This window comes from Struthio camelus, chromosome W, assembly GCF_040807025.1.
Source record: "Struthio camelus isolate bStrCam1 chromosome W, bStrCam1.hap1, whole genome shotgun sequence".
In the NCBI taxonomy this organism is placed as follows: domain Eukaryota; kingdom Metazoa; phylum Chordata; class Aves; order Struthioniformes; family Struthionidae; genus Struthio; species Struthio camelus.
In genome coordinates this window covers 7,869,654-7,897,552 of record NC_090981.1, presented here as the reverse complement: position 1 = coordinate 7,897,552, position 27,899 = coordinate 7,869,654, and the positions used below count along the sequence as shown (strand labels likewise).

At 41.9% G+C, this 27,899-nt stretch overlaps 1 protein-coding gene across 11 annotated transcripts in view; it reads left to right on the top strand.

The window, feature by feature from the left end:
* LOC104150098 (FERM domain-containing protein 3) overlaps positions 1–27,899 on the top strand; it is a 172,808-nt gene that overhangs the window by 84,825 nt on the left and 60,084 nt on the right. For 9 of the 11 annotated variants that reach the window (XM_068926266.1, XM_068926259.1, XM_068926260.1 and 6 more), the window contains 2 exons: positions 6,341–6,383; positions 16,477–16,555. In XM_068926266.1, coding sequence (XP_068782367.1) covers positions 6,377–6,383; positions 16,477–16,555 — 86 coding nt within the window. In that variant the 5' untranslated portion in view covers positions 6,341–6,376. Of the gene's footprint in view, positions 1–6,340; positions 6,388–16,476; positions 16,556–27,899 lie in introns of all 11 variants that reach the window. The other 2 variants (XM_068926267.1, XM_068926268.1) reach the window with 1 other exon arrangement.

The following is a 27,899-nucleotide window of genomic DNA, read 5'->3' as shown; positions in this document are numbered from 1 at the left end:
TGATTGTTGTTTTGGGCTGTCATGTTATAAAGCTAAGCTGGGTTGAGGGCACTTGCCATCGTCTAGCTAAAGCAAGCTGTATGAACAACAACAGTGTGGAATTCACGAGGCCAAAAAAAGCTGTGTAACATGATTTTTTTTTTTCCTTTTTCTTTTTAGTTTGCTGGTTTGCACATTTCACTGGAAGGAGAGAAATTCCAGGTTCTGGCCTCTGATTCCAGGGTCATTTCTGACTACTTTGCTTGTTTGTTTTATTTGTCTAATGAAGTGTTAGCCTTACAATAGAGAATTTGAGATACCTGAAGTCTGTTTCTACAAGACAGCGTGGCATAGAGTAGAGCAATATTGTAACTGAAGATTTTAAATACTTCCAACATTTGGCCTGACAAGCTAACTCAAAATGAGATATTAGAGCTTCCTTTTTCAACTGATGATTTTTATTTTAATTCAGGAAAATTGTGTAAAAAAAAAAAAAAAAAGTTGATATGTAGAAGAAACATTTTGCACAGTCAAACCCATTTGGATTGAAAATTGCTGAAGAAAGCCTTGGATGAATTTACAGAAACCTTAATCTGGTCCTAGCTATAACAGCCAATTAATCTTGGAATAAATATAGCATGAATACTCGGTAGTACAGACAAGGCACAGTTATTAATTATTAATAGTTAAGGCTGAAAGATAAGTACTCAGGGGAAAATCTTTCTTAAAACTCAAATTGAAATATGCAAACAAATATAGGAATGGCTATTTTCAGGAGTACTAGCAACCACTAGGTGTTTATCTTTCAGTGACACTCAGCATTAGGCACCTAATTGTCCTATCTTTAAAAATCTCCACAAATTATAAAGTAACTGTTCAGTTTTCTAGAAGATTCAGCTGAATTGCCTATGTGTTTGCAGTCTTCCACCATCAGAAGGTCACCACAGAAATGTGAGCTTCAGTTCCCTGACCTGGCAGTGAAAATCTAGACTGCTAAATTGCTCTGTTTCTTTTCAGTCCATTTTTAACCCATGAAAGTCGGATCCTAGTGAAACAAGCATTCACGTCAAGATATATTAGCTAAATCTATATTCCTATTAGCATAGCCTGTTTTATAGGATGCTCAGGGATATTTTTCACTACTTGCTCCATTCACTTCTAAACTCCCTTAATTGAATAAAAAGGATAATTGGATTAGTTGTTCTGGCCAGTTTGCCCTTTTTCATTATTCATATGGTGAATTGTAAAGGTTTCATATTTGAAAATTTGCTTTTTTGCCTCTGACTTTGTTAGAATAGGTGATTGACTTTTTCAAATAACCATAAAACCTGACCTTGTCTGTGCTGATATTTCAGCCTGGCCTTTTAAAAAGAGGAAAAAATATCAAACAAAATGTGTCATACTTCTGCTAGATGAAAATAGTGGAAAAACATCTCAACTCTCAGTTCCCTGGGAACAATACAGCATTGCTAACTGTCCAAGTTGTTCTTTGCGGCCTGGCTCCTTGTCTAGGACTATCTAGATCCTGGTGGAGAAAGGGTGGGTGTGAGAATGTAAGGAAGAAAAACTTGTATATCTGTGTGCCTTGTCTGGTTTCCTATCTGTTAATTCATTCTGAATTATATAGCTATAAAGTACCGCAAGCACTAGCAACTTTCTTTAATTACCTTACCATTTTATGAACACTCCCCTCCACTCCTTCACTGTTCTTCAGAGCAAAATAAAGAAATATTGTATCTCTGTGATCTGAAAAAAGAGTCAGATGAGCTAGATATTTCTTGTAAGTTGGTGACGCAGACATTGTTTTTTTAATTCTGTTTCTTTTTTTCCCGAAACATCCTGTTGTTTGGCATGAGATATACTGGGGAGAGAGGGAAGAGGAAGAAATGGTGTTTCCTTTGTTTGGTCCGGGGGTGGGGGGTTGTGTTTTTTGGGTTTGTTTGTTTGTTTGTTGAGTACCAGGGTTCCAAATCAGTCTCACAGTGATAAGCAAACTTCAAACAGAAACATGTAGCAGTGTTTATCTCCAATATTGTCATTAAACATATGCAAGAGTTTCTGAGCAGCCATGAACACAAGTTGCAGATATTTGAAAATGTTCTTTCCAAGGTATTTGCTTTGCAAGAAGTTCTGTTCAAGAAAACTAATTTACAATTAGAGCCGAATTTGACTGGGTTCTTGACACATTGTGGTTTAAAAATAGTAATTTCCTGTCACCTATTAACAATTCCTGGGAAATATCTTCCCCTTGCACTTCTCTGTAATAAAATTACTATATGTTATGAGGCAAAATTGTAGCTGTTGTGAGATATTTTAAGTTGGCAAAGACACGCGTGTCTTTGCCAACAGATTGGCCAGCCTGGTACGGAGGGCTTTAAACTAGGCAAGATGGGGGAAGGGGAGTGGTATAGTGGCAGGGGAGTCAGTAAAACACCGCTCAAGTCAGGATGCCTCCAGCGGGTGCATACAACCAGGGGAGACAGCATGCAACGTGGCTATGGAGGATCCTCTTGCACCTCTTCTGGGAAGCCTGCGTGCTTGACTGGCTCTCTGAAATGCCTGTATACCAATGCACGCAGCATGGGGAATAAGCAGGAAGAGTTAGAGATCTGTGTGCGGTCGCAGGGCCATGATCTCATTGCGGTTGCAGAGACATGGTGGGATAGCCCACATGACTGGGATGCGGTCATGGATGGCTATGTGCTTTTTAGGAAAGACAGGCCAGGAAGGTGAGGTGGTGGAGTTGCTCTTTATGTGAGGGAGCAACTAGAATGTATGGAGCTCTGCCTGGGGGTGGATGAAGAGCAAGTTGAGAGCCTATGGGTAAGGATTAAAGGGCAGGGTAACATGGGTGACACTGTTGTGGGGGTCTACTACAGGCCACCTGATCAGGAGGAAGCCATAGATGAGGCCTTCTACAGACAGCTGGAAGAAGCCTCACGATCACAGGCCCTGGTTCTCATGGGAGACTTGAACTGCCCTGATATCTGTTGGCAAGACAGCACAGCAAGGCACAAACAGTCAAAGAGGTTCCTGCAAAGCATTGATGATAATTTCTTGACTCAGGTGGTGGAGACGCCAACGAGGAGAGGTGCAATGCTAGACCTTGTACTAACGAACAAAGAAGGTCTAGTTGGAGATGTGAAGGTTGGGGGCAGCCTTGGCTGCAGTGACCATGAGATGGTGGAGTTCAGGATCCTGGGAGGAGGGAGCAGGGCAATGAGTAGGATTGCAACGCTGGACTTCAGGAGAGCAGACTTTGGCCTCTTCAGGGACCTCCCTAGGGGAATCTCATGGGGTAGGGCCCTAGAAGGAAGAGGGGTCCAAGAAAGCTGGTTAATATTCAAGCGTCACTTCCTCCAGGCTCAGGATCAGTGCATCCCTCTGAGGAAGAAGTCCAGCAAAGCGGGCAGGAGACCTGCATGGATGAGCAAGGAACTCCTGGCAAAACTCCAACAGAAGAAGGAAGTGTACAGAATGTGGAAAAGGGGACAGGCCCCTTGGGAGGAATACAGGGACATTGTCAGAGCGTGCAGGGATGTGACAAGAAAGGCTAAGGCCCAGTTGGAATTAAATCTGGCAAGGGATGTCAAGGACAACAAGAAGGCCTTCTTCAAATACATCAATAGCAAAAGGAAGACTAGGGAAAACGTGGGCCCGCTGCTGAATGGGGCAGGTGCCCTGGTGACAAAAGATACAGAGAAGGCAGAGTTATTGAATGCTGCCTTTGTTTCAGTCTTCACTGCTAAGGCCAGTCCTGAGGAATTCCAGACCTTGGAGACAAGAGAGGAAGGCTGGAGAAAGGAAGACTCTCCCTTGGTCGAGGAGGATCAGGTTGGAGATCTTTTGTCTAAACTTGACATCCATAAATCCATGGGCCCCGATGGGATGCACCCACGAGTGCTGAGGGAGCTGGCGGATGTTATCGCTAGGCCACTCTCCATCATCTTGGAAAGGTCATGGCAATCAGGAGAGGTGCCTGAGGACTGGGAGAAAGCCAATGTCACGCCAGCCTTCAAAAAGGGCAAGAAGGAGGAGCCAGGAAACTACAGGCCTGTCAGCCTCACCTCCATCCCTGGAAAGGTGATGGAACAGCTCCTCCTGAAGGTCATCACTAAGCATCTGGAGGACAAGAAGGTGATCAGGAGTAGTCAGCATGGATTCACCAAAGGGAAATCATGCTTGACCAATCTGATAGCCTTCCATGATGGAAGGACTGGCTGGGGAGATGAGGGCAGAGCAGTGGATGTTGTCTCCCTGGACTTCAGCAAGGCTTTTGACACTGTCTCCCATCACATCCTCCTAGGCAAGCTCAGGAAGTGTGGGTTGGAGGAGTGGACGGTGAGGTGGCTTGAGAACTGGCTGGATGGCCGAGCTCAGAGGGTTGTGGTGAATGGCGCAGAGTCAAGTTGGAGGCCTGTGGCTAGTGGTGTCCCCCAGGGGTCAGTCCTGGGTCCAGTGTTGTTCAATGTATTCATCAATGACCTGGATGAAGGGACAGAGTGCACCCTCAGCAAGTTTGCTGATGATACTAAACTGGGGGGAGTGGCTGACACACCAGAAGACTGTGCTGCCATTCAGAGGGACCTGGACAGGCTGGAGAGGTGGGTGGAGAGGAACCTCATGGAGTTCAACAAAGGCAAGTGCAAGGTCCTGCACCTAGGCAGGAATAATCCCATGCACCAGTACAGGCTGGGGGTTGACCTGTTGGAAAGTAGCTTTGCCGAGAAGGACCTGGGAGTGCTGGTGGACAACAAGTTAAACATGAGCCAGCAGTGTGCCCTTGTGGCCAAGAAGGCCAATGGTCTCCTGGGGTGCATTAGGCAGAGTGTTGCCAGCAGGACGAGGGAGGTGATCCTGCCCCTCTACTCAGCCCTGGTGAGGCCTCACCTGGAGTCCTGTGTCCAGTGCTGGGCTCCCCAGTACAAGAGAGACATGGCACTCCTGGAGAGAGTCCAGCGGAGGGCTACCAAGATGATTAGAGGGCTGGAGCATCTCTCCTATGAAGAAAGATTGCAAGAGCTGGGCCTGTTCAGCCTGGAGAAGAGAAGATTGAGAGGGGATCTCATCAACGTGTACAAGTATCTGAAGGGGGAGTGTCAAGAGGATGAGGCCAGACTCTTCTCCGTGGTGCCCAGCAACAGGACAAGAGGCAATGGGCACAAACTGAACCACAGGAAGTTCCATCTGAACCTGAGAAAAAACTTCTTCACTGTGAGGGTGACAGAGCATTGGAACAGGTTGCCCAGAGAGGTGGTGGAGTCTCCTTCGCTGGAGATATTCAAAACCCGTCTAGATGTGATCCTGGGCAATATGCTCTAGGTGACCCTGCTTGAACAGGGAGGTTGGACTAGATGATCTCCAGAGGTCCCTTCCAACCTAAACGATTCTGTGATTCTGTGATTCTATTAAATGTGGTTGTAAAAATGCTAAGGTTTCTTTTTGTGGTAGAGTGGAAGATTTTTTGAAAAGGGTTAAAAATGAACCCTTTGGTGCAAGGCCTTTTAATGTTGAATATGCTTATTAAAGCTGAACAGCACACTTTTTGATCAGCTGCTTCTGCAGCACAAATCTCATTTTAGTGTAGAGATTTTTGTTTACAGGAAATGTAAGCTGCTGGCTGTGGTCAAAAGTGGCATGTGACTATCAGCATGTTCTTCTGTCAATCAAAACATCCTCCTGAATGATTCAGCTTATTACTAGCATTAGCAGGAGGTGTGCTAGGGCTCTTCACTAAAATATAAACCTAGTTTTTCTTCATAGAAGCATCTGAGTTTATCTTCCAGGAGAAATAAAACATGAAAGTTTTCCTTTCATTGCAATTCCTTTCCTGCAAAGTTGTAAACTGACTGGTAGCATGCCATATCTCTCTGTTGTACATTACGGAAAAGTGCATTCTTCCCTTTCAGATTTCCAGTTCTTAGAAAGATTCTGAGGGTATTGGTTGAGAGTATAGTAATTATATATGCATTAGTTATAAAGACTGTACAGGACAGCATTAGTGAGCAGAGGCTATAAAAGTTTCTGAATATTCTGTCTACTTAGTCCAATATGATAATTCTTCTGGAAAAAATGACTAAAGGTTTAAGACTGAAGTGTCTGCTGCAAACTAATCAGTGGAGCCTGTGTGCTTTAATATTTCTCTTACTCTGTTGTTTTGACAACATCTAATAAACAGTGGTTACATCAATTATGTTGATACAGTGCAATTACAATGATATAATATAACAGCATGGAGGTGCTTTTTCCAATGCGTGTGTGCCCCACTGAAACCAAAATCTTTTTATTTTTGGTTCCACGTACATCTTTGGGGATGTTGCCTGCTGTGTATTAACCTCTGATCTCTGTTCTTCCTTTCTAGCACTGGCTTGAGCCCAACAAGTCCATCTTCAAGCAAATGAAATGTAAGTAAGTGTTGATAGCTCATGTCTTTAATCTGGTACCTGGTTTTGAAACGGCCAGAGGTTTTACTGTGCTTCTCTGCACTTGTTCAGAATGTGCTTCATTTGTTTCCTGCTGCAAAGAGGCCTTTCATGAGCCCTGCAAAATCCATGCTACCCTCATTTCACAACTCTGCACATCAAGAGCTTTCCCTTGGGGCTCAAGGCTAGAGCCAGAGGCCAGCTGATGTGTGGAGTGACACATCTGATAAGACAACCTGTGTGTTCTGGCTTAGTTTTGTAGTCATATGTAATCAGCCACAGGTAGATTGCAATAAAATATGGAATGTGGCAATCAACCTCTGGGATTTTTGTTTTGTTTCCCCCCTCCCCGCAACCTCCTGGCAATGCAGAACATTACTCAACTGTAACTATGATCTAAAACTAATCTCAAAGCTACGTAGTGGTAATTTAAGTGCTGCGTTCCTGCCATAGATGAGCAGAAAATTACAACTGTTACTTAAAAAAAAGTCCTCAGAGCAGAAAAGCTTGTATCATTTCAATTGTCTTCGAAATGTTGTGGTCTGGCTTATCCTTTCCATTAAGTGGGCCAACTGTGAACACATGTTCAGTAAACAAAACTACCTTGATGCTCAGAAGTTTACATCCAGCAGTTGAAGAGAGTGTTCATTTGGCAGTCCCGGGAGACTTGATTTAGGTCATTGAGAGTAGCTTCTTGTTTTACTCAAAGCTGTTGTCAGTCATCTGCTTAGTTTGTGACATGAAGGAGAATTTTATACACATGCCTCTTTATATGCAGTTCTTTTGGTTTTTAAGTATGAGGTGCCTATTGTGTGGTAGATAATACATTTATTATTTTAAAATGTGATAAGGCTAAAGAAATTAGCTAGTATACAAAAACAATCCTGGGTATTGGCTGGACTACATGGAATGATTCAAGAAATTCTTCCATTAATACTGCAATACTACATATTGCAGGATGTACTTATGTGTAAACATATACATGCATATATCTAGCATGTTAGATAAGAACTGTTACATTTAGTGTCTAGGTAGCTGGAGTATCCTCCAGTAAAAATAAGCAAGATCAAGAATATCAAGCTAAAACGAAGCAGCTTGTCTGCAGTGCTAATGAAGGAAGAAATGGGGGACTAACTTTTAGTGTAATGTAACTTGTAATTGTAAAACAGTGTTTCCTCAAAGTATCCTCTAATCTGCATTTAGAGCATAGCTTTCCCCCAGCGAAGCATAAGAGCTCATGCTCAAGCAGGGTCATCTAGAGCTCACTGCACAGGATCCTGTCCAGGCAGATTTTGAATATCTCCAGGGAAGGAGACTCCACTACCTCTCTGGGCAACCTGTGCCAGTGCTCAGTCACCCTCACAGTGAAGAAGTTTCTCCTCATGTTCAGATGGAACTCCCTGTGCTTCAGTTTGTGCCTGTTGCCTCTTGTCCTGTCCCTGGGCACCACTGAGAAGAGCCTGGCCTCATCCTCTGGACACCCTCCCTTCAGATACTTGAACACATTGATCAGATCCCCTCTCAGTCTTCTCTTCTCCAGGCTGAACAGGCCCAGCTCCCTCAGCCTTTCTTCATAGGAGAGATGCTCCAGGCCCTTCATCTTAGCCCTTTGCTGGACTCTCTCCAGTAGTGCCATGCCTCTCTTGTACTGGGGAGCCCAGCACTGGACACAGGACTCCAGGTGAGGCCTCCCCAGGGCTGAGTAGAGGGGCAGGATCACCTCCCTCGACCTGCTGGCAACACTCTGCCTAATGCAGCCCAGGATACCCTTGGCCCTCCTGGCCACAAGGGCACACTGCTGGCTCATGGTCAACCTGTTGTCCACCAGGACTCCCAGGTCCTTCTCTGCAGAGCTGCTTTCCAGCAGGTCAGCCCACAGCCTGTACTGCTGCCTGGGGTTATTCCTCCCCAGGTGCAGGACCCTGCACTTGCCTTGGTTGAACTTCAGGAGGTTCCTCTCCGCCCAGCTCTCCAGGTCCCTCTGAATGGCAGCACAGTCTTCTGGTGTCTCAGCCTCTCCCCCCAGTTTAGTATCACCAGCAAACTTGCTGAGGGTGCACTCTGTCCCTTCATCCAGGTCACTGATGAATACATTGAACAACACTGGACCCAGGACTGACCCCTGGGGGACACCACTAGCCACAGGCCTCCAACTTGACTCTGCGCCATTCACCACAACCCTCTGAGCTCTGCCATCCAGCCAGGTCTCAATCCACCTCACTGTCCACTCCTCCAGCCCACACTTCCTGAGCTTGCCTAGGAGGATGTGATGGGAGACAGTGTCAAAAGCCTTGCTGAAGTCCAGGGAGACAACATCCACTGCTCTGCCCTCATCTCCCCAGCCAGTCCTTCCATCATGGAAGGCTATCAGGTTGGTCAAGCATGATTTCCCCTTGGTGAATCCATGCTGACTACTCCTGATCACCTTCTTGTCCTCCACATGCTTAGTGAGGACCTCCAGGAGGAGCTGTTCCATCACCTTTCCAGGGATGGAGGTGAGGCTGACAGGCCTGTAGCTTCCTGGCTCCTCCTTCTTGCCCTTTTTGAAGGCTGGAGTGACCTTGGCTTTCTCCCAGTCCTCAGGCACCTCTCCTGTTCTCCAGGACCTTTCCAAGATGATGGATCCATGTTTTCCCTAGTCTTCCTTTTGCTATTGATGTATTTGAAGAAGCCCTTCTTGCTGTCCTTGACATCCCTTGCCAGGTTTAATTCTGAATGGGCCTTAGCCTTCCTTGTCGCATCCCTGCAGACTCTGACAACGTCCCTGTATTCCTCCCAAGGGGCCTGTCCCCTTTTCCACATTCTGTAGACTTCCTTCTTCTGTTGGAGTTTTGCCAGGAGTTCCTTGCTCATCCATGCAGGTCTCCTGCCCATTTTGCTGGACTTCTTACTCAGAGGGATGCACTGCTCTTGAGCCTGGAGGAAGTGATGCTTGAATATTAACCAGCTCTCCTGGACCCCTCTTCCTTCTAGGGCCCTACCCCATGAGATTCCTCCAAGTAGGTCCCTGAAGAGGCCAAAGTCTGCTCTCCTGAAGTCCAGGGTTGCGATCCTACTTATTGCCCTGCTGCCTCCTCCCAGGATCCTGAACTCTACAATCTCATGGTCACTGCAGCCAAGGCTGCCCCCAACCTTCACATCTCCAACTAGACCTTCTTTGTTTGTTAGCACAAGGTCCAGCAGCACACCTCTCCTTGTTGGCTTCTCCACCACCTGGGTCAAGAAGTTATCCTCAAGGCTCTGCAGGAACCTCCTGGACTGTTTGTGCCTAGCTGTGTTGTCTTCCCAGCAGATGTCAGGGAGGTTCAAGTCCCCCATGAGAACCAGGGCCTGTGATCATGAGGCTACTTCCAGCTGTCTGTAGAAGGCCTCATCGATGACCTCTTCCTGATCAGGTGGCCTGGAGCAAACCCCCCCAGTGTCACCCATGTTACCCTGCCCTTTAATCCTTACCCATAAGCTCTTCACCTGCTCTTCATCCACCCCCAGGCAGAGCTCCATACATTCCAGTTGCTCCCTCACATAAAAGGCAACTCCCCCTCCTCCCCTTCCTGGCTTGTCCTTCCTAAAGAGCCTGTATCCATCCATGGCAGCATTCCAGTCAGGTGAGCTATCCCACCATGTCTCTGTATACTGCAACGAGATCATGGCCCTGCAACCGCACACAGATCTCCAATTCTTCCTGCTTATTCCCCATGCTGTGGGCATTGGTGTACAGGCACTTCAGAGAGGCATCCGAGCATGCAGCTTTCCCAGGAGGGCTGCAAGAGGATTCCCCAGAGTCTTGTCTTGTAGGTACTTCCTTGCCTGCATGCACTTGCTGGAGGTATCCCTGCTTGAGCCCTGTTTTGCTGACTGCATGGTCTCTATAACTCTCCCCTTCCCCCATCTCGCCCAGTTTAAAGCCCTCCTTACCAGGCTGGCCAGCCTGTTGGCAGAGATGCATGTGCCCCATTTGGTGAGGTGGGTCCCATCTCTCCCAATCAGTTGTTGCTCTTCAAACAGGGTTCCATGGTCATAGAAACCAAAACCCTGCTGCCAACACCAGCAGCGCAGCCAGTTGTTAACTTGGAAAACTCGTCTACTCCTCCTCCCATCCTTCCCCCTCACAGGCAGGACCAAGGAGAAAACAACTTGGACCCCCTGACCCCAAAACTCTGAAATCCTGTTTGATGGTTTCCCATTTGCCTTTCGTGTCATTAGTGTCCACATGGAAGAGCAGCAGAGGGCAGTCTTTCCATGACATCTCATATTCAAGCCCCCGGCAGGCAGCAAACCTCTCTAGACAAGCAGTCAGGTCAGCAGACAGGTGCCTCTGCCCCCTGCAGCAGGGAGTCACCCACAACAATCACTTGCTGCTGCTTCCAGGTGTTCCCACATGGCACAGGGTCTGCCAGGCCAGTTGCTTCCCCTGAAGCCATGCCCAGCTCCTCCTCAGCCTGGAGGGCACTGAACCTGTTCATCAACTGCAAGCCTTCAGGAGGAGCAAGAGCCTCTCTCCTCATGCAAGGAGTGACCAGTTTCCAGCCTTCATCTCCTACGGACTTATGACTTACTGTTCCACATGGCACAGAGCCTACCTGCACCTCCACTGCTGTGGGGAGTTGAGACTCCTGAAGCTGTAGGGTCTCTGAGAACACCCTCTCTCTTGCTCACCTTCTCAGATGCTACACAGCCTGCTGACTTCCTCCTGTAACTCCTTTACCTTGGCAACACAACTCATCGACAACAGCACATCTTCTGCAGAAAAGTTGACTGTCAGTCCCAGCCTCACAGAGAGGCCCCAGGCACTCCCTGCAGCCTGAGAGCTGCATCCACTGTCAGAAGGTCTCTCTGGGTGGAAACCTCTGACACAGCTGGTGCAACAGCTCCAACAGCTACTGGGAAAGATGCTCTGCAGTGTGTCATAAGCATACCTGAGGAGGCATACACTACTATAACAGGAGACAAAGGGACCTTCTCACTCCTTGCTGCATGAACTGCTGCAGTCTGGGAGCTGTGTTCTAGGCCTGGCTCTTATATAGGCCTCTGCCCAGCACTAACTCACAGGGTGCTTGACCCACCCTAATCAAGGGCCAGCTGGAACAAAGGCCCCAACTCCCTCTGATCAGGGGCAACCAACAGAGCTCGTTAGCAGCAACTACACCTAGCTAGAGCTTCCCAGGAGAAGATAAGGCCTCCTGTAGCTGTCTTTGCCTAGCTCTCCTTCCCTGTCAGCAGTGAGCACCCTCTAGTTCCTCAGAGGGTCTCTAGAAAGCCCCCACAACCTCCAACAAGGTTCTCAGAAGTTCTAAGCAGAGCCCAGACACTGCTGCACAAGCTGCTGCCTCTGTTTGCTGTGCTCCTTAGAGGAGCCAGTGTTTGTGCTGGGTGAAAAGCAGGTTATTAAAAACAACCAACCAATCTTCCTAAAAGTGGCAGGTGAGGATCTTCCATCCTTCTCACTCTTTGGTTCATTTTTCTAGAATTTCAGTCAAATTTTTTCACCATTTTTTAAAATACTTTTATGTAAATAATGCTTCTTTACTGTTTCAAGTTGTCTTTCTATGAACAAAATGATTGTATGAATGTGTAGTTTTTCTTTGGCTTATCGTTCCCTGTAAGCCTTCAAATACACAGAAGACTTGAATGATTCAGAGGACCTTGCTTAAAAATGAGAGCATGTGAGACTCATTCCTGTGCATATTAGTATCTGTGCCAAGGGGTGCAACTCCCACAGCCCTCTTTGTTGCAGCCAGGATGTTAGAGGTTTAGTTTAGTTAAGAACTCCTTACTATTTAGTATACATAGGGTAGTTTGTCTTAGCTAAAGGCAACTAAAATAAATCTTTAAAAAATACAATTGCTTGCCTGGAAACCTTCCATGCTGTGTGTGTAGTTGTTTCATGAGGGACTAGATCATGGTTTACTGCAGTCAACAGTTTCAGCATGTGATATCATTCAAGTTGGTTTTATTCTTTTGTGTTAATCTCTTATGTGCTGTTAGCACATAAACTGGCAAATAGTCCTATTGTAAGAGTTGCAGTCAACACAGTTCTCTGTGTTAAAATCCTTTAAAATGATTATAATCGTGAATCTTTTTTAGTAAGATGGCAAAGCCTGTGATGGTAGGAAGTTCTGGCAAAGCCTTGGGCACTTCGCTACACCAGCTGCTCCTTATCTGACAGATAAAGGACTACTCTGAAAGAAAAGGTTTATAGCTATTATAAACCCCATTATATTCAAATGTTTTAGGCTGAAGGAACATTCTTTTGAAAATCATGCTCTGTTTTGGGGAGGTTTGTTGTTGTTAGTGTTTACACTTTAATGTGGGAGTAATTGGTAGAAAGTAATTCTGATTTCAAGGAATTGGGGGATTGTCTGGTTTGACAGTCTCATCTCCTGGGCTGATACAATTCATTGCCTGTCTTGCTTTCCACCACAAGAATATAGTGACTGAAAGAATATGAGGTTCTTCTGTGTGTTTCTCCCGTGTTGTAAAATCCATGAGACAAAGGCCTTAAATGTTTACATATAGTCAAATGGGTTTTTGGAGGAACATGAGTTTTATGCTGATTTTAAAATTAAAACAGGAAGTAAAGTGGATAATTGTGTGGGTTTCCTCCCTCCTTCCCCTTTCAAATGCTCATTGTTTATGTCCTTTTTTTTCTCCTGGGGAAAAAGAAACAGAAAAGACAATCCTCCCTTTCTTTTTGTAATTAAAGGGTACCTTGTTATCATATACCTGGAGATGAATTGGATAGATGAGATTATGTTCTTTTTAACGTTTCAAATTACAGGTCAGAATTGCAACAACCTTACAGGTGTTGCTGAGAAGGACATATATTTAGCAGGCTGCTGCAGCCTTGTTTTGTATTCCTTGCTGCACTTCTGAGGACTCATATTGCTACAGAAGCTTGAGTCTAGGGAAAGGTTTGCAAAGTAGCTTCAAACTATCTTACCGCTGCTTCTGGATGCTGCATATTCTATGTGTTTGTATACTTCTCCCATCACGTACTGTCTTTCCACTTGAACTTACATCAACTTTTTCTATTAACGGGGGCTATTCTTTAGTGCAGTGCATGTCATCCTTTCCTATGCATATGTGCCCTCACTATGATATTCTTTATGTATGGGACAACTGTTGCTCTCTTACGGTTACCACATACTACCAGAGTTTGCCTCTTCTACTTTAAGTCTTACACCCTTTTTTTTTTTTCTTTCTTTCTTTCTTTGAGGTATGGAAATATTATGGACCAGAACCAAAGTGTCAATCATTTCATTGACATCAAAAGATCAGTGCATTTTTAGGGTCTTGCAGTAGGCATGTACTAGCTAGGGTCCTGCAGAGCCATGTACTAGTTGTTCTTATTACTATGTTTCTATTTCAAGCACAAACTAGTTCTAAATCTGCCAGGAGCTTTAAAAGTGTTTGTTTGTTTGTTTGTTTTTTCCTCCTCTCTCTCTCTCAGAAAGAGCTCCAGTTCCTTTAATACAAGTTGGCTCTTCTATCAAGTTTGGTTAGCAGAGCCATGTTCTGAAAGTGAAGTTTTTCTCCCTTGCTTAGTTTTTAGAAGGCTGTTAAGAAGAGACAGAGCCATTTAAAATGATTTATATTATCTTCTGCTTTGCCCAGGCAGAGTGACTTCTCAGCACATCTCTCAATGGTTGTTTTACTTGGTTGTTTTCTGGTACATTGAATTCAGTTTACCTTCTAGTTTACCCTGACAGAGCACCTGGAGGACATAACAATTTGCTCTGTTTTGCAACCTATTTCCAGTCGCTTTAAGAAAATGCTGTGATTGCATCTAAGAGGCCAAAGCCCACAGAAAGCAGTCTGATTTTCTCTTACTTTCTGAACAAGTGGCCTTGTTCAGATTTGATTTGACTGAATGTTCAAACCATAACTAGACAACACTTAAGGCTTAATTCTTTTTCTTTCTTCATTCCTTCTTGTTTGTTTCTATTTGTTATTATTCCTTTCTTATTTCTATATTTTTTCTGTATTTGTATTTTTCATGTCTCCATCTCCTTCTCTGCTGACATTTCTCCCTGTGTCTGAAATGAGTAGTTATGTAAATGAGGAAAAAAATGAGAAATCAACAGTTCTTTATTGAGGTTGACCATATTAAAAAAGTGCAGCATGAAGTCTTGGGAGGGGAAAATATTTCTTCATCTTGAAAAGCAGTCAAATGCTCCAAAGGATAACAACCATAACAAAAAATTTAATGCATTTTTTTTCTGTTGCTTTTGTACATCACATGGAATTATGTGATATCCAAAGATGCATTCGAGGAATACTGCAGCATACAGGTAGATGCTGCAGTCAAAGTAGCTTCAAGAATTTCACGACTGTAGAACTAATTTCCATATGCAATTTATACAAACCAATGAGTTAATAAGCTTGAGAAGATGCTATAGTAAAATGTTCCAGTAGCTTAATTGCTGCTATGAATTGCATTCACTTAATTATATTTCTCTGTTCCAACTGTTTCCTTCCTCCATTGGCCGCTGTAATTTCATTTTGCCCTTTTTTCCTGGTTTTCCTCCTCCTCCTCCTCCCTTAAAATCACCATCTCTTTAAGATTTAGGAAAGTTAGGTTGACTGTGTGCCAGCATTAGAATGAAGGGACTTTTAAAACCAACTAGAGTATTATAGAACTATACATTACTATGACTTAAATTTGCACAAATGCTTTCCTTTAAAACAAAAAAAAAAATCTTGTTAAAACTGAGAATCTAGTCTCCTGTACTAGTGTAAATGTCCGTTGAAAGTTAATTTCATAAGTTAAAATATTTTCATAAAAGGATTATAATTCTCCATTCAGGTCTGTAAGATGCTTCCCTAAATGAGTACAATGCTCATGTGCTCCATTTTTGCTCGAAGTCTCCACTTGTCCTCTTTCTGTCCATCTGAGGATAGCTATGCTGTTTAACTTTGGTACAGAGGCCCCTCACACTAGTTACTGTATGGAGGCCCTACTTGCTTTAATAGCAGTTCTGCCTTTGCTCTTGCTCCATCCCTGCTCTCTCCCATGTTGTTATCAGCAGGCCTGACAGTTACAGTGGCTTAGGTAATATAGGTGTTTTTTTTCCCACACTGTTTACTTTTCGAAGATGCAGTATTTTCTTAAATTCTCATTTCCAATTGGAACTTAAAACATGAAAAGTATCAGGCTACAAATAGCCCTGAGGGCTCTGCCTACCTGCACGTCATGCCTGACATGACATTTTGAAGTCTTCTACGTGGTTTTCACGCTTCTTTTATCCTAACATGATTATCACAAGATACCTCTTTGATTAGAATAATAGTCTTTGATTTGCTCTCATCCCTTCTGTAATCACTAAAAGATCACTGGCCTAGGATCAGATAATATCTTGAATGCTATCAGAGATACAACAGTGGGGTATAATGCTGTGTGCATTAATGTAGAACTGAGGAGACTGACTGCAGGAGTGAAATCATTCTGTTATTGTGTGTTTGTGTTGTTGTTGTTGGGTTTTTTTTGGAGAAGTGAAATTATTTTACTTATTTAAGGCCCAGTATTGCTGCCTTTGTTTGGGAATAGATAATATAGTCTAACTAAATATTGGAAACAGAAACAGTTCTGTTGTGCTCTGGTTGTATTAGCCAAATTTAATGAATGATTTGTTCCATTTTGTAGTCTAGGCATTATCATTACCAGGAATAACAATTATACATAACATCTTTGCACTTCACTCTGACAGGATGCAACTGCTTCCTGTTTATTAAGTAGAACAAAATAAAACAAGTCCCAAAACCAAAAACCAAACCAGCAACCCAAATGTGTTTTGTACTGCTTGGATCAAGCAGTAAAAACCTGTGAGGTGCAAAGCTGTGTATAAATTGATTTGCATGGTTTGTTTGTATTTTGCACATGCTCTGGTTTCTTTGTTATATATTTTATTTCTTTTTATATGTATATATAATATATCTTGTTTTTGTTTGATTCACTGCCTGATGCTTAATCATCACTCAGGCTGCTTTGTAAGACTCTTGGAGATCACTCTTTCAGAGTGACTGAGGCAATGTTGTTTGCTATTGTTCTCATGTTTTTTTCTTTATAATGTTTCAGCTCATCCACCATATACCATGTGCTTTAGAGTGAAATTCTACCCACATGAACCCTTGAAGATTAAAGAAGAGCTTACCAGGTATTTTTTTTTGTCTGTGCATTTAATGTAAATTGTTAACAAGTCCAAAATAAGACAGCTAGTTGTGTAGGGTAGGGTTTCCATTTTCTGTTATAAAATGCTATAGTAGTACATTTGCACTATTTATAGCTTTTATACTTAATGTGATATCTATGACATTCTAAATACAGTTTAAGGGGACTTTTCTATAATGTACAAAGAAGTAGTGTTGCTGCTGGGGCACTCTCGGAAAGAGATGCAGTGGTCAAAAGATTGGGCAAGGATTATCCTGACTCTTCCATTGATGATCGTTTTGGTCTTCCTCTTGTGTCTTAGGTTTTCTCTTTTTGTAAAATAAAACTGTGAAGTTTAATTCAGTAGTGGCCCTAACTCTATAAACAGGAACATGGATAACCTCACTGAATTTGCTCTTGTGTGTGTGTCTTTAGGACCAGGATAAGCACTGGTAGACTTCCTTTAGAAAACTGATGTAGAGGTGCAATGTAATTATAGTGCAAAAGTATAGCTACGATAGAGATTAAGGAATCTTGCTGCTTACCTGATAATCTTCCAGCAAATGCTTTGAAAACACGCCTGTGCAACAGATCAATCATACTTAATAGATGGGAGTATGCCTTTCCACATTGTTCATCAGCAGCTGACCAAAAATTGCACATTGCAGAAGCACTGAGCACTTTATCGACGCTTTCCCCAAGCTCTGCAAATTCTTACACTCATGAGTCACTTTGTGAATGGGAGAGGTCCCATTATCACTGGTCTCCTACTGAAAGTTTCAGGAACAGCTTGCATTCTGCTAAATGGTGAGTTTATAGCTTGTATAGAGCAGCTGGAACATGCTGTTTATCTTGGGTAAAATATTAAAACTATTTAGCTGAGTGAACAGGTTGTAAACCAGGAAGTCAAGGGATTTTCATTATTTGTTAGTAATTGTCCTTGGATTAACATTTTACTTTCTCTGAGCTTGGTATAGATCGTCCCTATTCAAGAGCCTTAATTAGGTTTTTTTTTTTTTTTAAAGTACTTGGAAACCCTTCCAGAAGAAGTTTTGTCCAAATGCAAAGCACCCAAAATCAACTCATTGATGTGTATAGTGCTGTCAGTATGTTTTAAGCTTTGCTGGACCATTTCAAATTAGTTTTAAAGTCAAGCTGCTATTTGAAAAATATTTTATGTTCTTTTGTTTAAAGTAATACTATTAAGGTAATGGAAGACCATAAAAAGGAGAAATAATCCCTTTTCATTTGTTCACCTTGTGCACGTGACAGCATTTTGTATGTGATCAGCTTTACCGTTTTCCCCCTTGTTGCTGTTTGGGAAGCTTTGCTTGGTGTCTGCACAGGTCTCCTATACCATAACAAAGTATAGGAAGTGCTCCTGAAATGAGCAATTAAAATGCAAAGTCATACAACTCAGCTCTGAGGATTTGCTTCACTGTCTAAAGCAGAGGGTCAGACTCAAGGTGACACTCTAAATTGGCTTAAATTATATTTTTTCTTGAATTGCAATGGTTGAAATTAAAGAAGAAAAAGATTCATTAGTATTTGACAGAGGGCAGTCCTGAAACCTTGGCATCTGGTAGTTGGGGTCTTTTTGTTTTGTTTTTTGAATTCTGCTGTATTAACTGGACAGTCACATTTGTTGTAGTATGTGCTTAAGATTGAAAAGAAATGAATAATATTAAGTCACCCTTTGACTTAAAAGCCATCTGTACTTCACATCTGTATGTGCAGTCAGCTGAGTCACAGTAGTAGTACTCTGCATTTCTTATAGTAACCGTGCCTAAACATGTTACAGTGTTGCTCTTACTGGGTAGATATCTAGTGGGTATCTGTAGTCTCCATTTAGATAATGAAATTAAGATATAGTGAGATTTGTCCTGTCACATTGTCCTACTACTGTTTGATTCAGAATATTAATTAACCCTGTCTTAAATCGCCCATGTGGATTATTGTCAATACAGTCTTTGTAAAAGCTTCATAGGAATAAATTTTTAATAAAGGACCTTAGAGACTTCAGAGATGTACAGATGCTAAGAGGAGCTGTTTTACTTTCTCTTTCATTTCAATTTATGAAGCTGTGGGGGGGGAGGTAAATTGTTTGATTTATTGGAAAATAGTATAAAATGGAGAGGAATAGTACTCTGGATTTAGACATCACTTTCAGGAGGAGAATTGAGCATTTGTCACTTCAAATTACTGCTGCTTCATTTCTGTCCTACCTTCGGTAGAATGGGCTGTAATTCTGTTGTTTTACAGTTGGAATTGTTTTCAGGAAATTAAGATAGAAAATGGCCTAGCTGAAGTCATCCTTGGCTACTGTGTTATAGGGGGAAAAAAAAGTCATAATCTGAAAATTTATGCACACCACATGTTCAGAGGCCTTGTTTCAGGAATCCCTTGGGCAAATGATTGAGCCACTCTCTTTCCTGTCATTGCATTTAGTTCCACTGTTAGGGAGGTGAGTGAATATTGTCAGTCATATCATATCGCATTCTAACCATTTACTTTCATCTTCCCTCTTTTTAATTAATACTGGTTTCTTTAGCTATGTTTTTGAAATAAAATCAGTGCCTGCTTCTGGATGTTGAAGACTTTGAGATATTATTTCTTACTTAGAAATTGTGGACTCAGGATAAAATTTCAGTGTATCCCTACAGAAGTAGGTTCCTTCTGTGTGGTCCTTGCACACTGTTTTTTCTAGGTTTTGCTGATGTTAAGATTCAAATTCACAATATAACTTATTTGGCCATGGGGGTTGTCACTTTGCGCTCTCTTGTTTTTGTATTAACAGACTGTGTGAACCCCTATGTGTCAAAAAAACCCCAAATCTTGCTGCACTTGAATGTGTAAGAGATGGATGCTCCATCTCTTTAACTTGTGTCAACGTGGATTTAGAAGATCTGCTCTTATCTTTAGAAATTCTGCTCCCTCAGAGGGGCAGTGAGGCCATACATGTTTGAAACCAGTTTGAGGAAGACTAAAGACACACTTTTCTTTTAAACGCCTTTTTAAAGAATTTTGTGATGAGAAAATGGCAAGGATATAACTTACTTTGCTCAAATGAGTGGACCTCTAAATTTATTTCAGGTGCCTGGAGACTCAGCAGATTTCAACACAAACGGTGAATGTAGTTTTTTTTTTTTTTTGGAACAGTTTGTGTAATCATTTAAACAGAGAATGATGTTCAACCCTAGTGATAGTGTTCTTCTATACCATGACCACCTCTGAGAGTGACTTCTGTTTCATATGCAGTATCTGGAGGGTGTCAGGCTCTTCTGATTTTTTTATATCTATGACTTTCTAGATCAGATAATCTGGCAGTCTTATAGGATGCATGAAGTCAGAACAAAGTACTTCACTTCTTGAAAGCAGCATTTATATGGCTTCACTGAGCCTCCCTCCTGAGGGTAATTACTAGTTTTTAATTAGGCAACGGCCAACATAACAAGCAGGTCCTCACATCTCCCTTGTTCCCTGCTGTGCATACCTGTAAAACATAGTTTCTTTTTTTCATTAAATCAAACATCTGCTCTGCAACCTGTTTTCTGGTTGAATCTCCACTGGATTGTGGTAGAGGCCTTGAATACATACACTTTCAGTATTGCTGCTAATTTCCTTTCTGTCTTTCACTTTGGTCCGTTCCAGTTGTTTTTCCACAGAGCATGACAAGTTTGGTGGGAAGAGCGGTTTGTTTTTAGCCATGTGCATGCAGAAAAACTGATGGATATTCCAGAGTTCACTGTAATGATCAAGATTATTCCACTGACATGCAAAGATATAAAATTGCCATGAAGGAAGCTGTAACAGCAGTAATCACCCGATCCGCTGTGCACACAGTGTCCAAAGACTGGTCACACTTGGGCAGAGGTTTTTACTATGCTATTTCTCTTCAGTGTTCTTGTTTGGGTAATAAATAAATCAGTGTTTGTTCTTTCTTATGGAATAATGTAGCCCAGGGCCTCATGCCTTCTTATGTCCGCATCCCTACATCATACTGTGTACATATAATTAAAATGAGCGAATCTAAAGTCATTTGAGGTCCCAAAGGGATGTTCTGAAGTATTATAGATAATACTGAATCAGCAGTAATCCATGACTACTGCAGAGAAAACTGAGACCCTGAGGGGTATGGCTGAGTAGCTGGAGACATTAACCAAAGATGGATTATTCCAACTAGCCTTCATCGTGCACTTTTTTCCTAATCCATATGTTAGAAGCAGATCTTGAATCATTGGGCTGTCATAAAACAATGTAATAAGAATTTTGCTATCAGAAAAGCAGCTAAAAAATGCTTAGCTGGAAATCATATAAGATGACAAAGACTTGGGGTATGTAAACACGGCACAATTAAAGAGCTCTGAGTGAGCTAGCTTGGGTGAGGAAGAATAATACAGCCACACGCATGTGCTGCTTGAGTAGACCTATCTCAGACAACTCTACCTGCTGCTCCCTTGTGCTATAAGATCCTGGTGCTTTTCCCTCCAGAAGAGTGTGGGGCAGCCAGTTGAGGCCAGTAGTGCTCTTTTTGATTGTTATCCTTGAATACCAAGCCATTTATTGGCAAGCCTAAAAGAAGATTTAAGATGGCTAAGATACTTCAAACAAAGCAAACATCTTAACTCCATTTAAAAAATTTAATTTATCTGTGTTAAACCAAGAGCTTCGTCATCCCTTCCATAGGAACAGTTTTGTTAAGGGTTCGCAAACTCCTGAGCCATACAATGTCACCTACTATCCAAAACAAAGCTGCAATCTATCCCTTAACTTTCCTTTGTCCTTTGTATTCATTGATCAGTTACATTTGTTGCATCTAAAAAATTTATTGCATAGCTATAAAATCTTTTTCCCTGTAACCAATGCTATCAAGTAGTGATGCTCACCATCCTGTTTTTCATGTCCAGTCCAAAGTAAGACCATTCACTGTGATGGAGGTACTGACCTGCTTTGAAGCCAGGAAGACAAGCCCACGTATTGCTCGAGCTAATTGGCAGTCATCAGTCTGATCGCAGAAGTGAGAGTTTTGAGGCTACTGGATAATGATCATTCAAGTGACCTTCCCACCCCCACCCCTGAGGGTAGCAAATAGACTATTTCTTTCTAAGGGATTTTTTTTTTTTAATAATACTGTGGTCCAGATCTTCTCTGATGAATTTGACCATCTAGGAGGGACTAGGGTTCAGGATGCAGTTATAGGATGAAGCTGCTTTCATTGTGTTTGATTCCTTGAGTTAGAACTTCTTTTCACAGACTGTACAGGAAGGAGGGTTTTGTTCATACAGGTGCTTGTTAACACAAGAGACAGTCATGCACTTGCTCAAATAAATTAACAAAGCAGTTTTTACTATTGGAGAGGATGAGATTTCAGGTGTCCTAAGAATAGCTTTAAAAAGCCACACTGCTTTTGCTTCAGATTTGGAAGATAATACAGCTGTAGAAAAGCAAGGTTTTACAGCATTGACCAAAATGCAGTTTTCGTACAGCATTCCTCTGAAGCAGTCAGTCTGAATAGGACTATTGTCATCAAATCACTCTAATAGAGGTGTAGCAATAAAGAGAATTTGATGTCAACCTGCTATAGGTGATTCTGCATTTTACCAATCTTACACCTTTAATTAGAAGGGACTGTCTCTTCTGCTTTTTTGGAGTTAGATGTTTGTGGGTGGGTCATACAGTTGTCCTTCCTTTCTGAGTAAGAGAAGTAGTTATTTTCTTGTGTTTGAAAAGGTCATGTTTTGAAGTCATCATGACTATGTCTCTAGAGCCTGTTCCACTAGAATTTGGTTTGTGAGTGATTAGGTGGATTGAAGGGACAACTGCTGTACTAACATCACTGTTGCACGCTTATTACCATGTTGTATCTGTTTCACAAACACTGTGGATGGCTTAAACCATCCTGATACGGACAAAACTCATTTTTTCCAGAAAAAACAAGAAAAACAAATAGATGATCTCCTCCCGAACCCCAATTCACTAAAACTTAGGTTTCTTGAATTGTTATATTAAGGATTTTTGATGGGTGCATTCTTACCTATTCATTTTTAGTGTTGGTTTCTGGATCTGTTGCTCATGAATTTGTCTAATGTGCGTGGGGTATTTTTTACCCGTTTGTTTGTTTTTAACTTAGTGGTACTGTTTGTCTTTACAGCCTCCTGTGGCAGTTAGTTCACTACCTGCTGTGTAAAGAAGTACTTTCTTTTATCCATCTTAAACAATCTCCTACTAATTTCACCGAGTTCCCCGTAGTTCTAGTATTGCAAGATTCAGTGTATAACAGTTCTGCATTCACCTTTTCCACTGCCTTCATGATTTCCTAAACCTCAATATTATTCCCCCTAAGAGGCCTTCTCTCCATAATGAAATCTGTCCTTGTAAAGAAGGCTCCATCCTCCCACTCATTTTAGTTGCTCTTCTCTTTATCAAGCTCAACTATGTCTTCCTTAGGATGCAAAGACTAGAACTAGGCACAGCACTCAAGACATCAAGGTTACACTAAGACTTTGAATGGTTGCAAAATGCCCCTGTCTTGTTCTCAATATCCTTCCTGATGCCCAACATTTTATTGACTTTTTTGGCTGCTGCTGCACATTGAGTTGATGATTTTAGTGAATTGTTTGTGATGACTCCAAGATCAGTCAACTGTGTGTTATTATCACATATCTAATAAAATGATGGCTTTTCTTCAATGTATAAGATCAAAATACTTCACAAATATTAGTAAGTAGACAAGTAATGCATTTTTAGGGAAATAGTATTATCTCCACTATCTAGATGGCACTATAAAGCACAGAAAAGAAGTTTTTGTTTGTGGTATTAGATATTAGTATGTAATAGTTAGTGTTTCGGTTAGATTCCTAGACTTTGGCAGGGACTAGTGTTCTTGCAGCATAATCCCTGCTACCTACTGAAGAAGCCAGATTGCAAAATTAGTAGTAGGATATTATACATAAGGAGCTCAAGTTCTGCTGGGTGGAGGGGGCACGGGCACACAGGGGACAGATGACACAATCCAGGAATATTGTAAACCTGGGTACTTGCACTCTGCTGCTCTGCACCTGAGTTTTGTTCCAGCCCTACTTGCTTTGCCTAAGGAAGATGAACTGAATCGCATGTAATTGGCTGTGCGGGTGGTCTCTGAAAAAAAGACATTTAGACTCTGATTCTGATCTGCATGGGCATCCCTCTGCCCTTATAAGATCCAAGTGCCTCCCTCATGTCCCAGCCAACAGTTTCTTCAGTCTCCACTGTGAAGTGAGTGCTGTGCCTCTTTTCCACTTGACTGCTGCCTTCTGCCTTGGAGATGGCTTTGTTCCAGAAGTGAAATAATTCCTGGTAGTATCACACTGAAAGTACAATTTGGAACCCTTTGATTTAAGGATGTTGTAAGACATCAGTATGACTGTAGCTAGTTTTCTCTATCCAGATTTCAATGGTCAAATGCATGCAGCAATTCAGTAGTATAGAACCTTAGAGACTAAAAATAAACCTGAGTATTTTTATTTAAAAACTTATTAATGTAATAGGAGGGTATGTGAGCAGTTTGACCAAAAAAAAAAAAACAAAAAAAACCCCTACAACAACAAAACTCTGCTCGTTTAAGGGAAGAAAACAAACAGAGCTTCTTCCTGAGAACATCAAATGCTAGGGTTTATATATTTTAAAGCAAAGGCAGATGAGTAGCAGCTATGGCCCACTGTGGTGACAGAAGCTAACCTATGTAACAGTTCTGTCATCCCAGGACTATCATTGGAAAGAAATGAGCTCTGAGGCATGATTTTTTTTTTTCCTAAAACTGTGTCTTATGTGCTGTTTTGATTACATATCCTCTGCTTATGCTTAAGTAACTCTTGTTAACATATCTCTCAGCAAAAATTGAATATGGTGTGTTTTCCCAATCTTTAAGGAAAGGAAATATTCTCTGGTATATTAGGGAGACAAGACAAAGAAAAATGTGATAGAAGGAACTAAATGAATGTGACAGAAAAATTATAATGGAAATTTTTTGCAATTTTTTAATTCTGAGCAACTTACAGAGATATCGATTTATTTTGGAGGGAGTGAATAATAATACATTTTTATTAGCTTTATGTAATTTACAAAAATGCACACATTGACAGTTTAGATGTAAAGTGTATAGACTATTTTTATCATAATGAAGATATCAAAAACCTTCCCAAAAATGTTAAATGTTAGTGCTTTCATATTGCAAACAAACTTAAGCAAGAAAATGGTATAATATATTCATATCTAGTTCTTTAGCAGTGCAAACAGAAAGTTGGTCTAACTTTTTTGTCTTTTTTTTTTTAATCACTGATACCAAGAAGTCTTCCCAGCCTTAAAAAGGAAATGAAATATTTGGAGATATTTTGCATTCCTGGTTAATGGTAACTCTACCATGTTTTTTTTTTTAAACAAAAAATAGAAAGCATGCATTTCTTGTTCAAGTTTAGCTCAGAGAAGTGAGAGACTATTATGGATGCAGAAATGTAATAAGGATATTGAGGGTCTCTGATCCTGGTCAACAGCAAACTATTTGCTTAGAAATGCCACAAGTATGCACACTCCCACCCAAACACCCATATTGCTCTATATAGAATTTTAGTACAATGCATAAAAATGAGTTTATTTTTGCCCTCATTCTGTGGGGGCTCTGATGCTGCTATTGCTGTTGACCCTAAGCACCAAAGTACTATCTTAGTGACCCATCACAGACTGTTGTATTTAGGCCTTTTAATATAGTCCCTCTGTATTAAAAACAGCTATTTTTGAATTCTAATAAATGTATGTGTGCATGTTTTCAGGCTAATTCTTACATAATAATGTATAACTGTATATGTGGGTGTAGAAAGTCCATGCCATCTGTGACGCACCACTAGAGGGGCGTCTGGGATTCTTTTGAATTCTGGGATTAGTTGCACTGAACTTGAGAGATCATCATTTGTCAGATATAAGAATTTATTAGAGCTAAGCAGTTCTACACGTATGACAGACACTGGACAACACTAAACAATTAACACCAGACAATCTGCAAGTATAACAAAGCTAAGAAGTATAGTAAAGAACTAAAAACAGAATACACCTATCAGAGCTCTATGGTTAAGCCATGGATGCACGGTGCAATGACTGTTCTCAGATGCACGGTATAATGACTGCTCTCGCCCTTTCCTTGTCCTTATGGGCCACCCCTCTGGTATAGTTTTCCCCGGACTGTTCTCACCACGCTCGAGCTGCACCAAGAGGATTCAGGTTCTCCCTGGCAGTTGGCATCAGGGGTGTCCCCGCTGATGGGTGGGTTGTCGGGTCCGCAGGCCAGCTGACGGTGAGTCCGAGTCCACACCAGAGGTATGTGGCTTACTTCCTTTTATCCTTCCCGGGCTTAGCTCATTATCCAAACGACCAATGCCAGACCACAGCTACATAATAGAACAGATGGCCTCAGTCGATAACAGTACGTATACCAACAGATATCAGTACGCGTGGTCGACAGATAACCCAGTGCAAAGTTCCACAGTACCGAGATGCTTACAGTGTGAGTCTGCGGTGTCACTTCCCCTTTGCTGACTAGGCTTGCTCAGCCCTCATGGGGTCACTGGAGGGCTACAGCAACCCCACAGCGTGGTGGCTCTGGCCATGGTGCACCCAGCATTCGTTAACTCCTGGGGAGCCCCCCAGAGCAACCCCCTCTTCTATGGACTGCACCATCCTGAGTCCCACGCTTGCCTGTGTGGCGCTTATCACCATCTCACTGCAGGAATCTAACTTGTGCTTTCTTGCACAGCAATTGAGAGAGAAAGAGGCAGGCTGACTGACTTTTTGAATAGGTGCTTTGAGTCAATTCTTGAAGATTTTTGTTTTTCATTCTCTCTTGTGCTCTGAAGTTAGTGGCCTGTGATAGATGGGTCAAGTTGAACAGTACCAGTGCCTAATCCTGTAATACACGAAAGAATTCCTTGCAGAATAGATTTTTCTTCTTGTAAATATCAAAATACTCATAGCATAGTTAATGTTCATGGCATTTGTTTCCATTCATACAATTTGAGAGTCAGAACTGGCACAGTTGGTGAGAAATACTATGATGTATACTAGCTTTCTTCAGTGTCATGTTTCTCACAGTACTGTTTCACCTTTGAAATGCCAAAGGACCCCAAATAATGTATACAATTGTCAAAGAAATTTACAATTTTGGATGTTGTTGCTATGTAGCAAATTACTGTTTATGTGGAAATTGTTAAGGGGTTAGCTCTTGTAGTGTAAAGTTGAATTTAAAAGACAATATGACAAGGCATTGGGGCTCTTCTAGTATCTTCTTGCCCTCTACTGTATTTCCATGATTGCACTCTTTTTATGCCCATCTAAACTTCTAAGATGTGTGACTTCAGAATTTTAGTTCTAATAGCCTGATGTCTGCAAAAGCAGGTCGGGAGCAGTGGGTTAATATGCTTTTCCAGAATCCTTTTTACCTTTACATATCTCGTTATACTTATTTTCAAACTCAGAAACCATCAGTTTACAGGGTCTCTGAGGATCTGTTGACCTTCTGATTTGGCTAACAAGCCATGCCGTGAAATCTCAGGATGTCCTTTCATAGGCAGCTTTTTTCAGCACTTCCTAAAAGTGAACTCAGTTTGGCCTCAGGCTAATGGTCACTCCCTGGGGAATCACAGCCTGATTTTCACACTGGCAAGACATATTAAAAGTTTTAGAATTGGGGACTGCTCATTTGCCCAAGTTCTGTGGGGTGTTTGCGTGGATATACCAAGTGTTTTCTAGTAAGCTGTCATTGCAGATGAAGAATCTTTTTCTGTGTGTCACTGAGGCCTTCAGTTCACTCTGATGGAAGTAATCTCTTCTGGGAACTACCTACACTGTAGCAGTACCAAATTACAGAAGTGGATTAGTAAGCTGTTAATACTGATTACAGGAGAAAAGGCGTTGTGAAAATGAGGCCTTGAAGAGCAAGACTTCTGTAGAAACGTGGAATACTGTAATGTTGTGAAGGGAAATGTTCGCACTGAGTACAAGCTGTTTTTCTCAATGATATAGACTCGTATTTGTGTAACACACAGTAATAGTCTGGGGAAAGGAGGCAGACTTCTCTCGCCCTTCAAATAATACTTTCATTCTTGCTCTAATCTAGAACTTGCTGTAAACTTTCAGATAAGCTACTTGGTAAAGGATTTTGTGGTACACGCACAACTAAATAATTTACTCAGGCAAAATATGTCTTACATCAGCATTATTTGTAAAGCCCGTTTTTATAGGCTACAGTGTAGCTTGAGGTTGGAAACGATCTGCAGCATCGAGGCATATCCTGAAAACTTGCAGTAGCAGTTGGATCTTCCAAAACC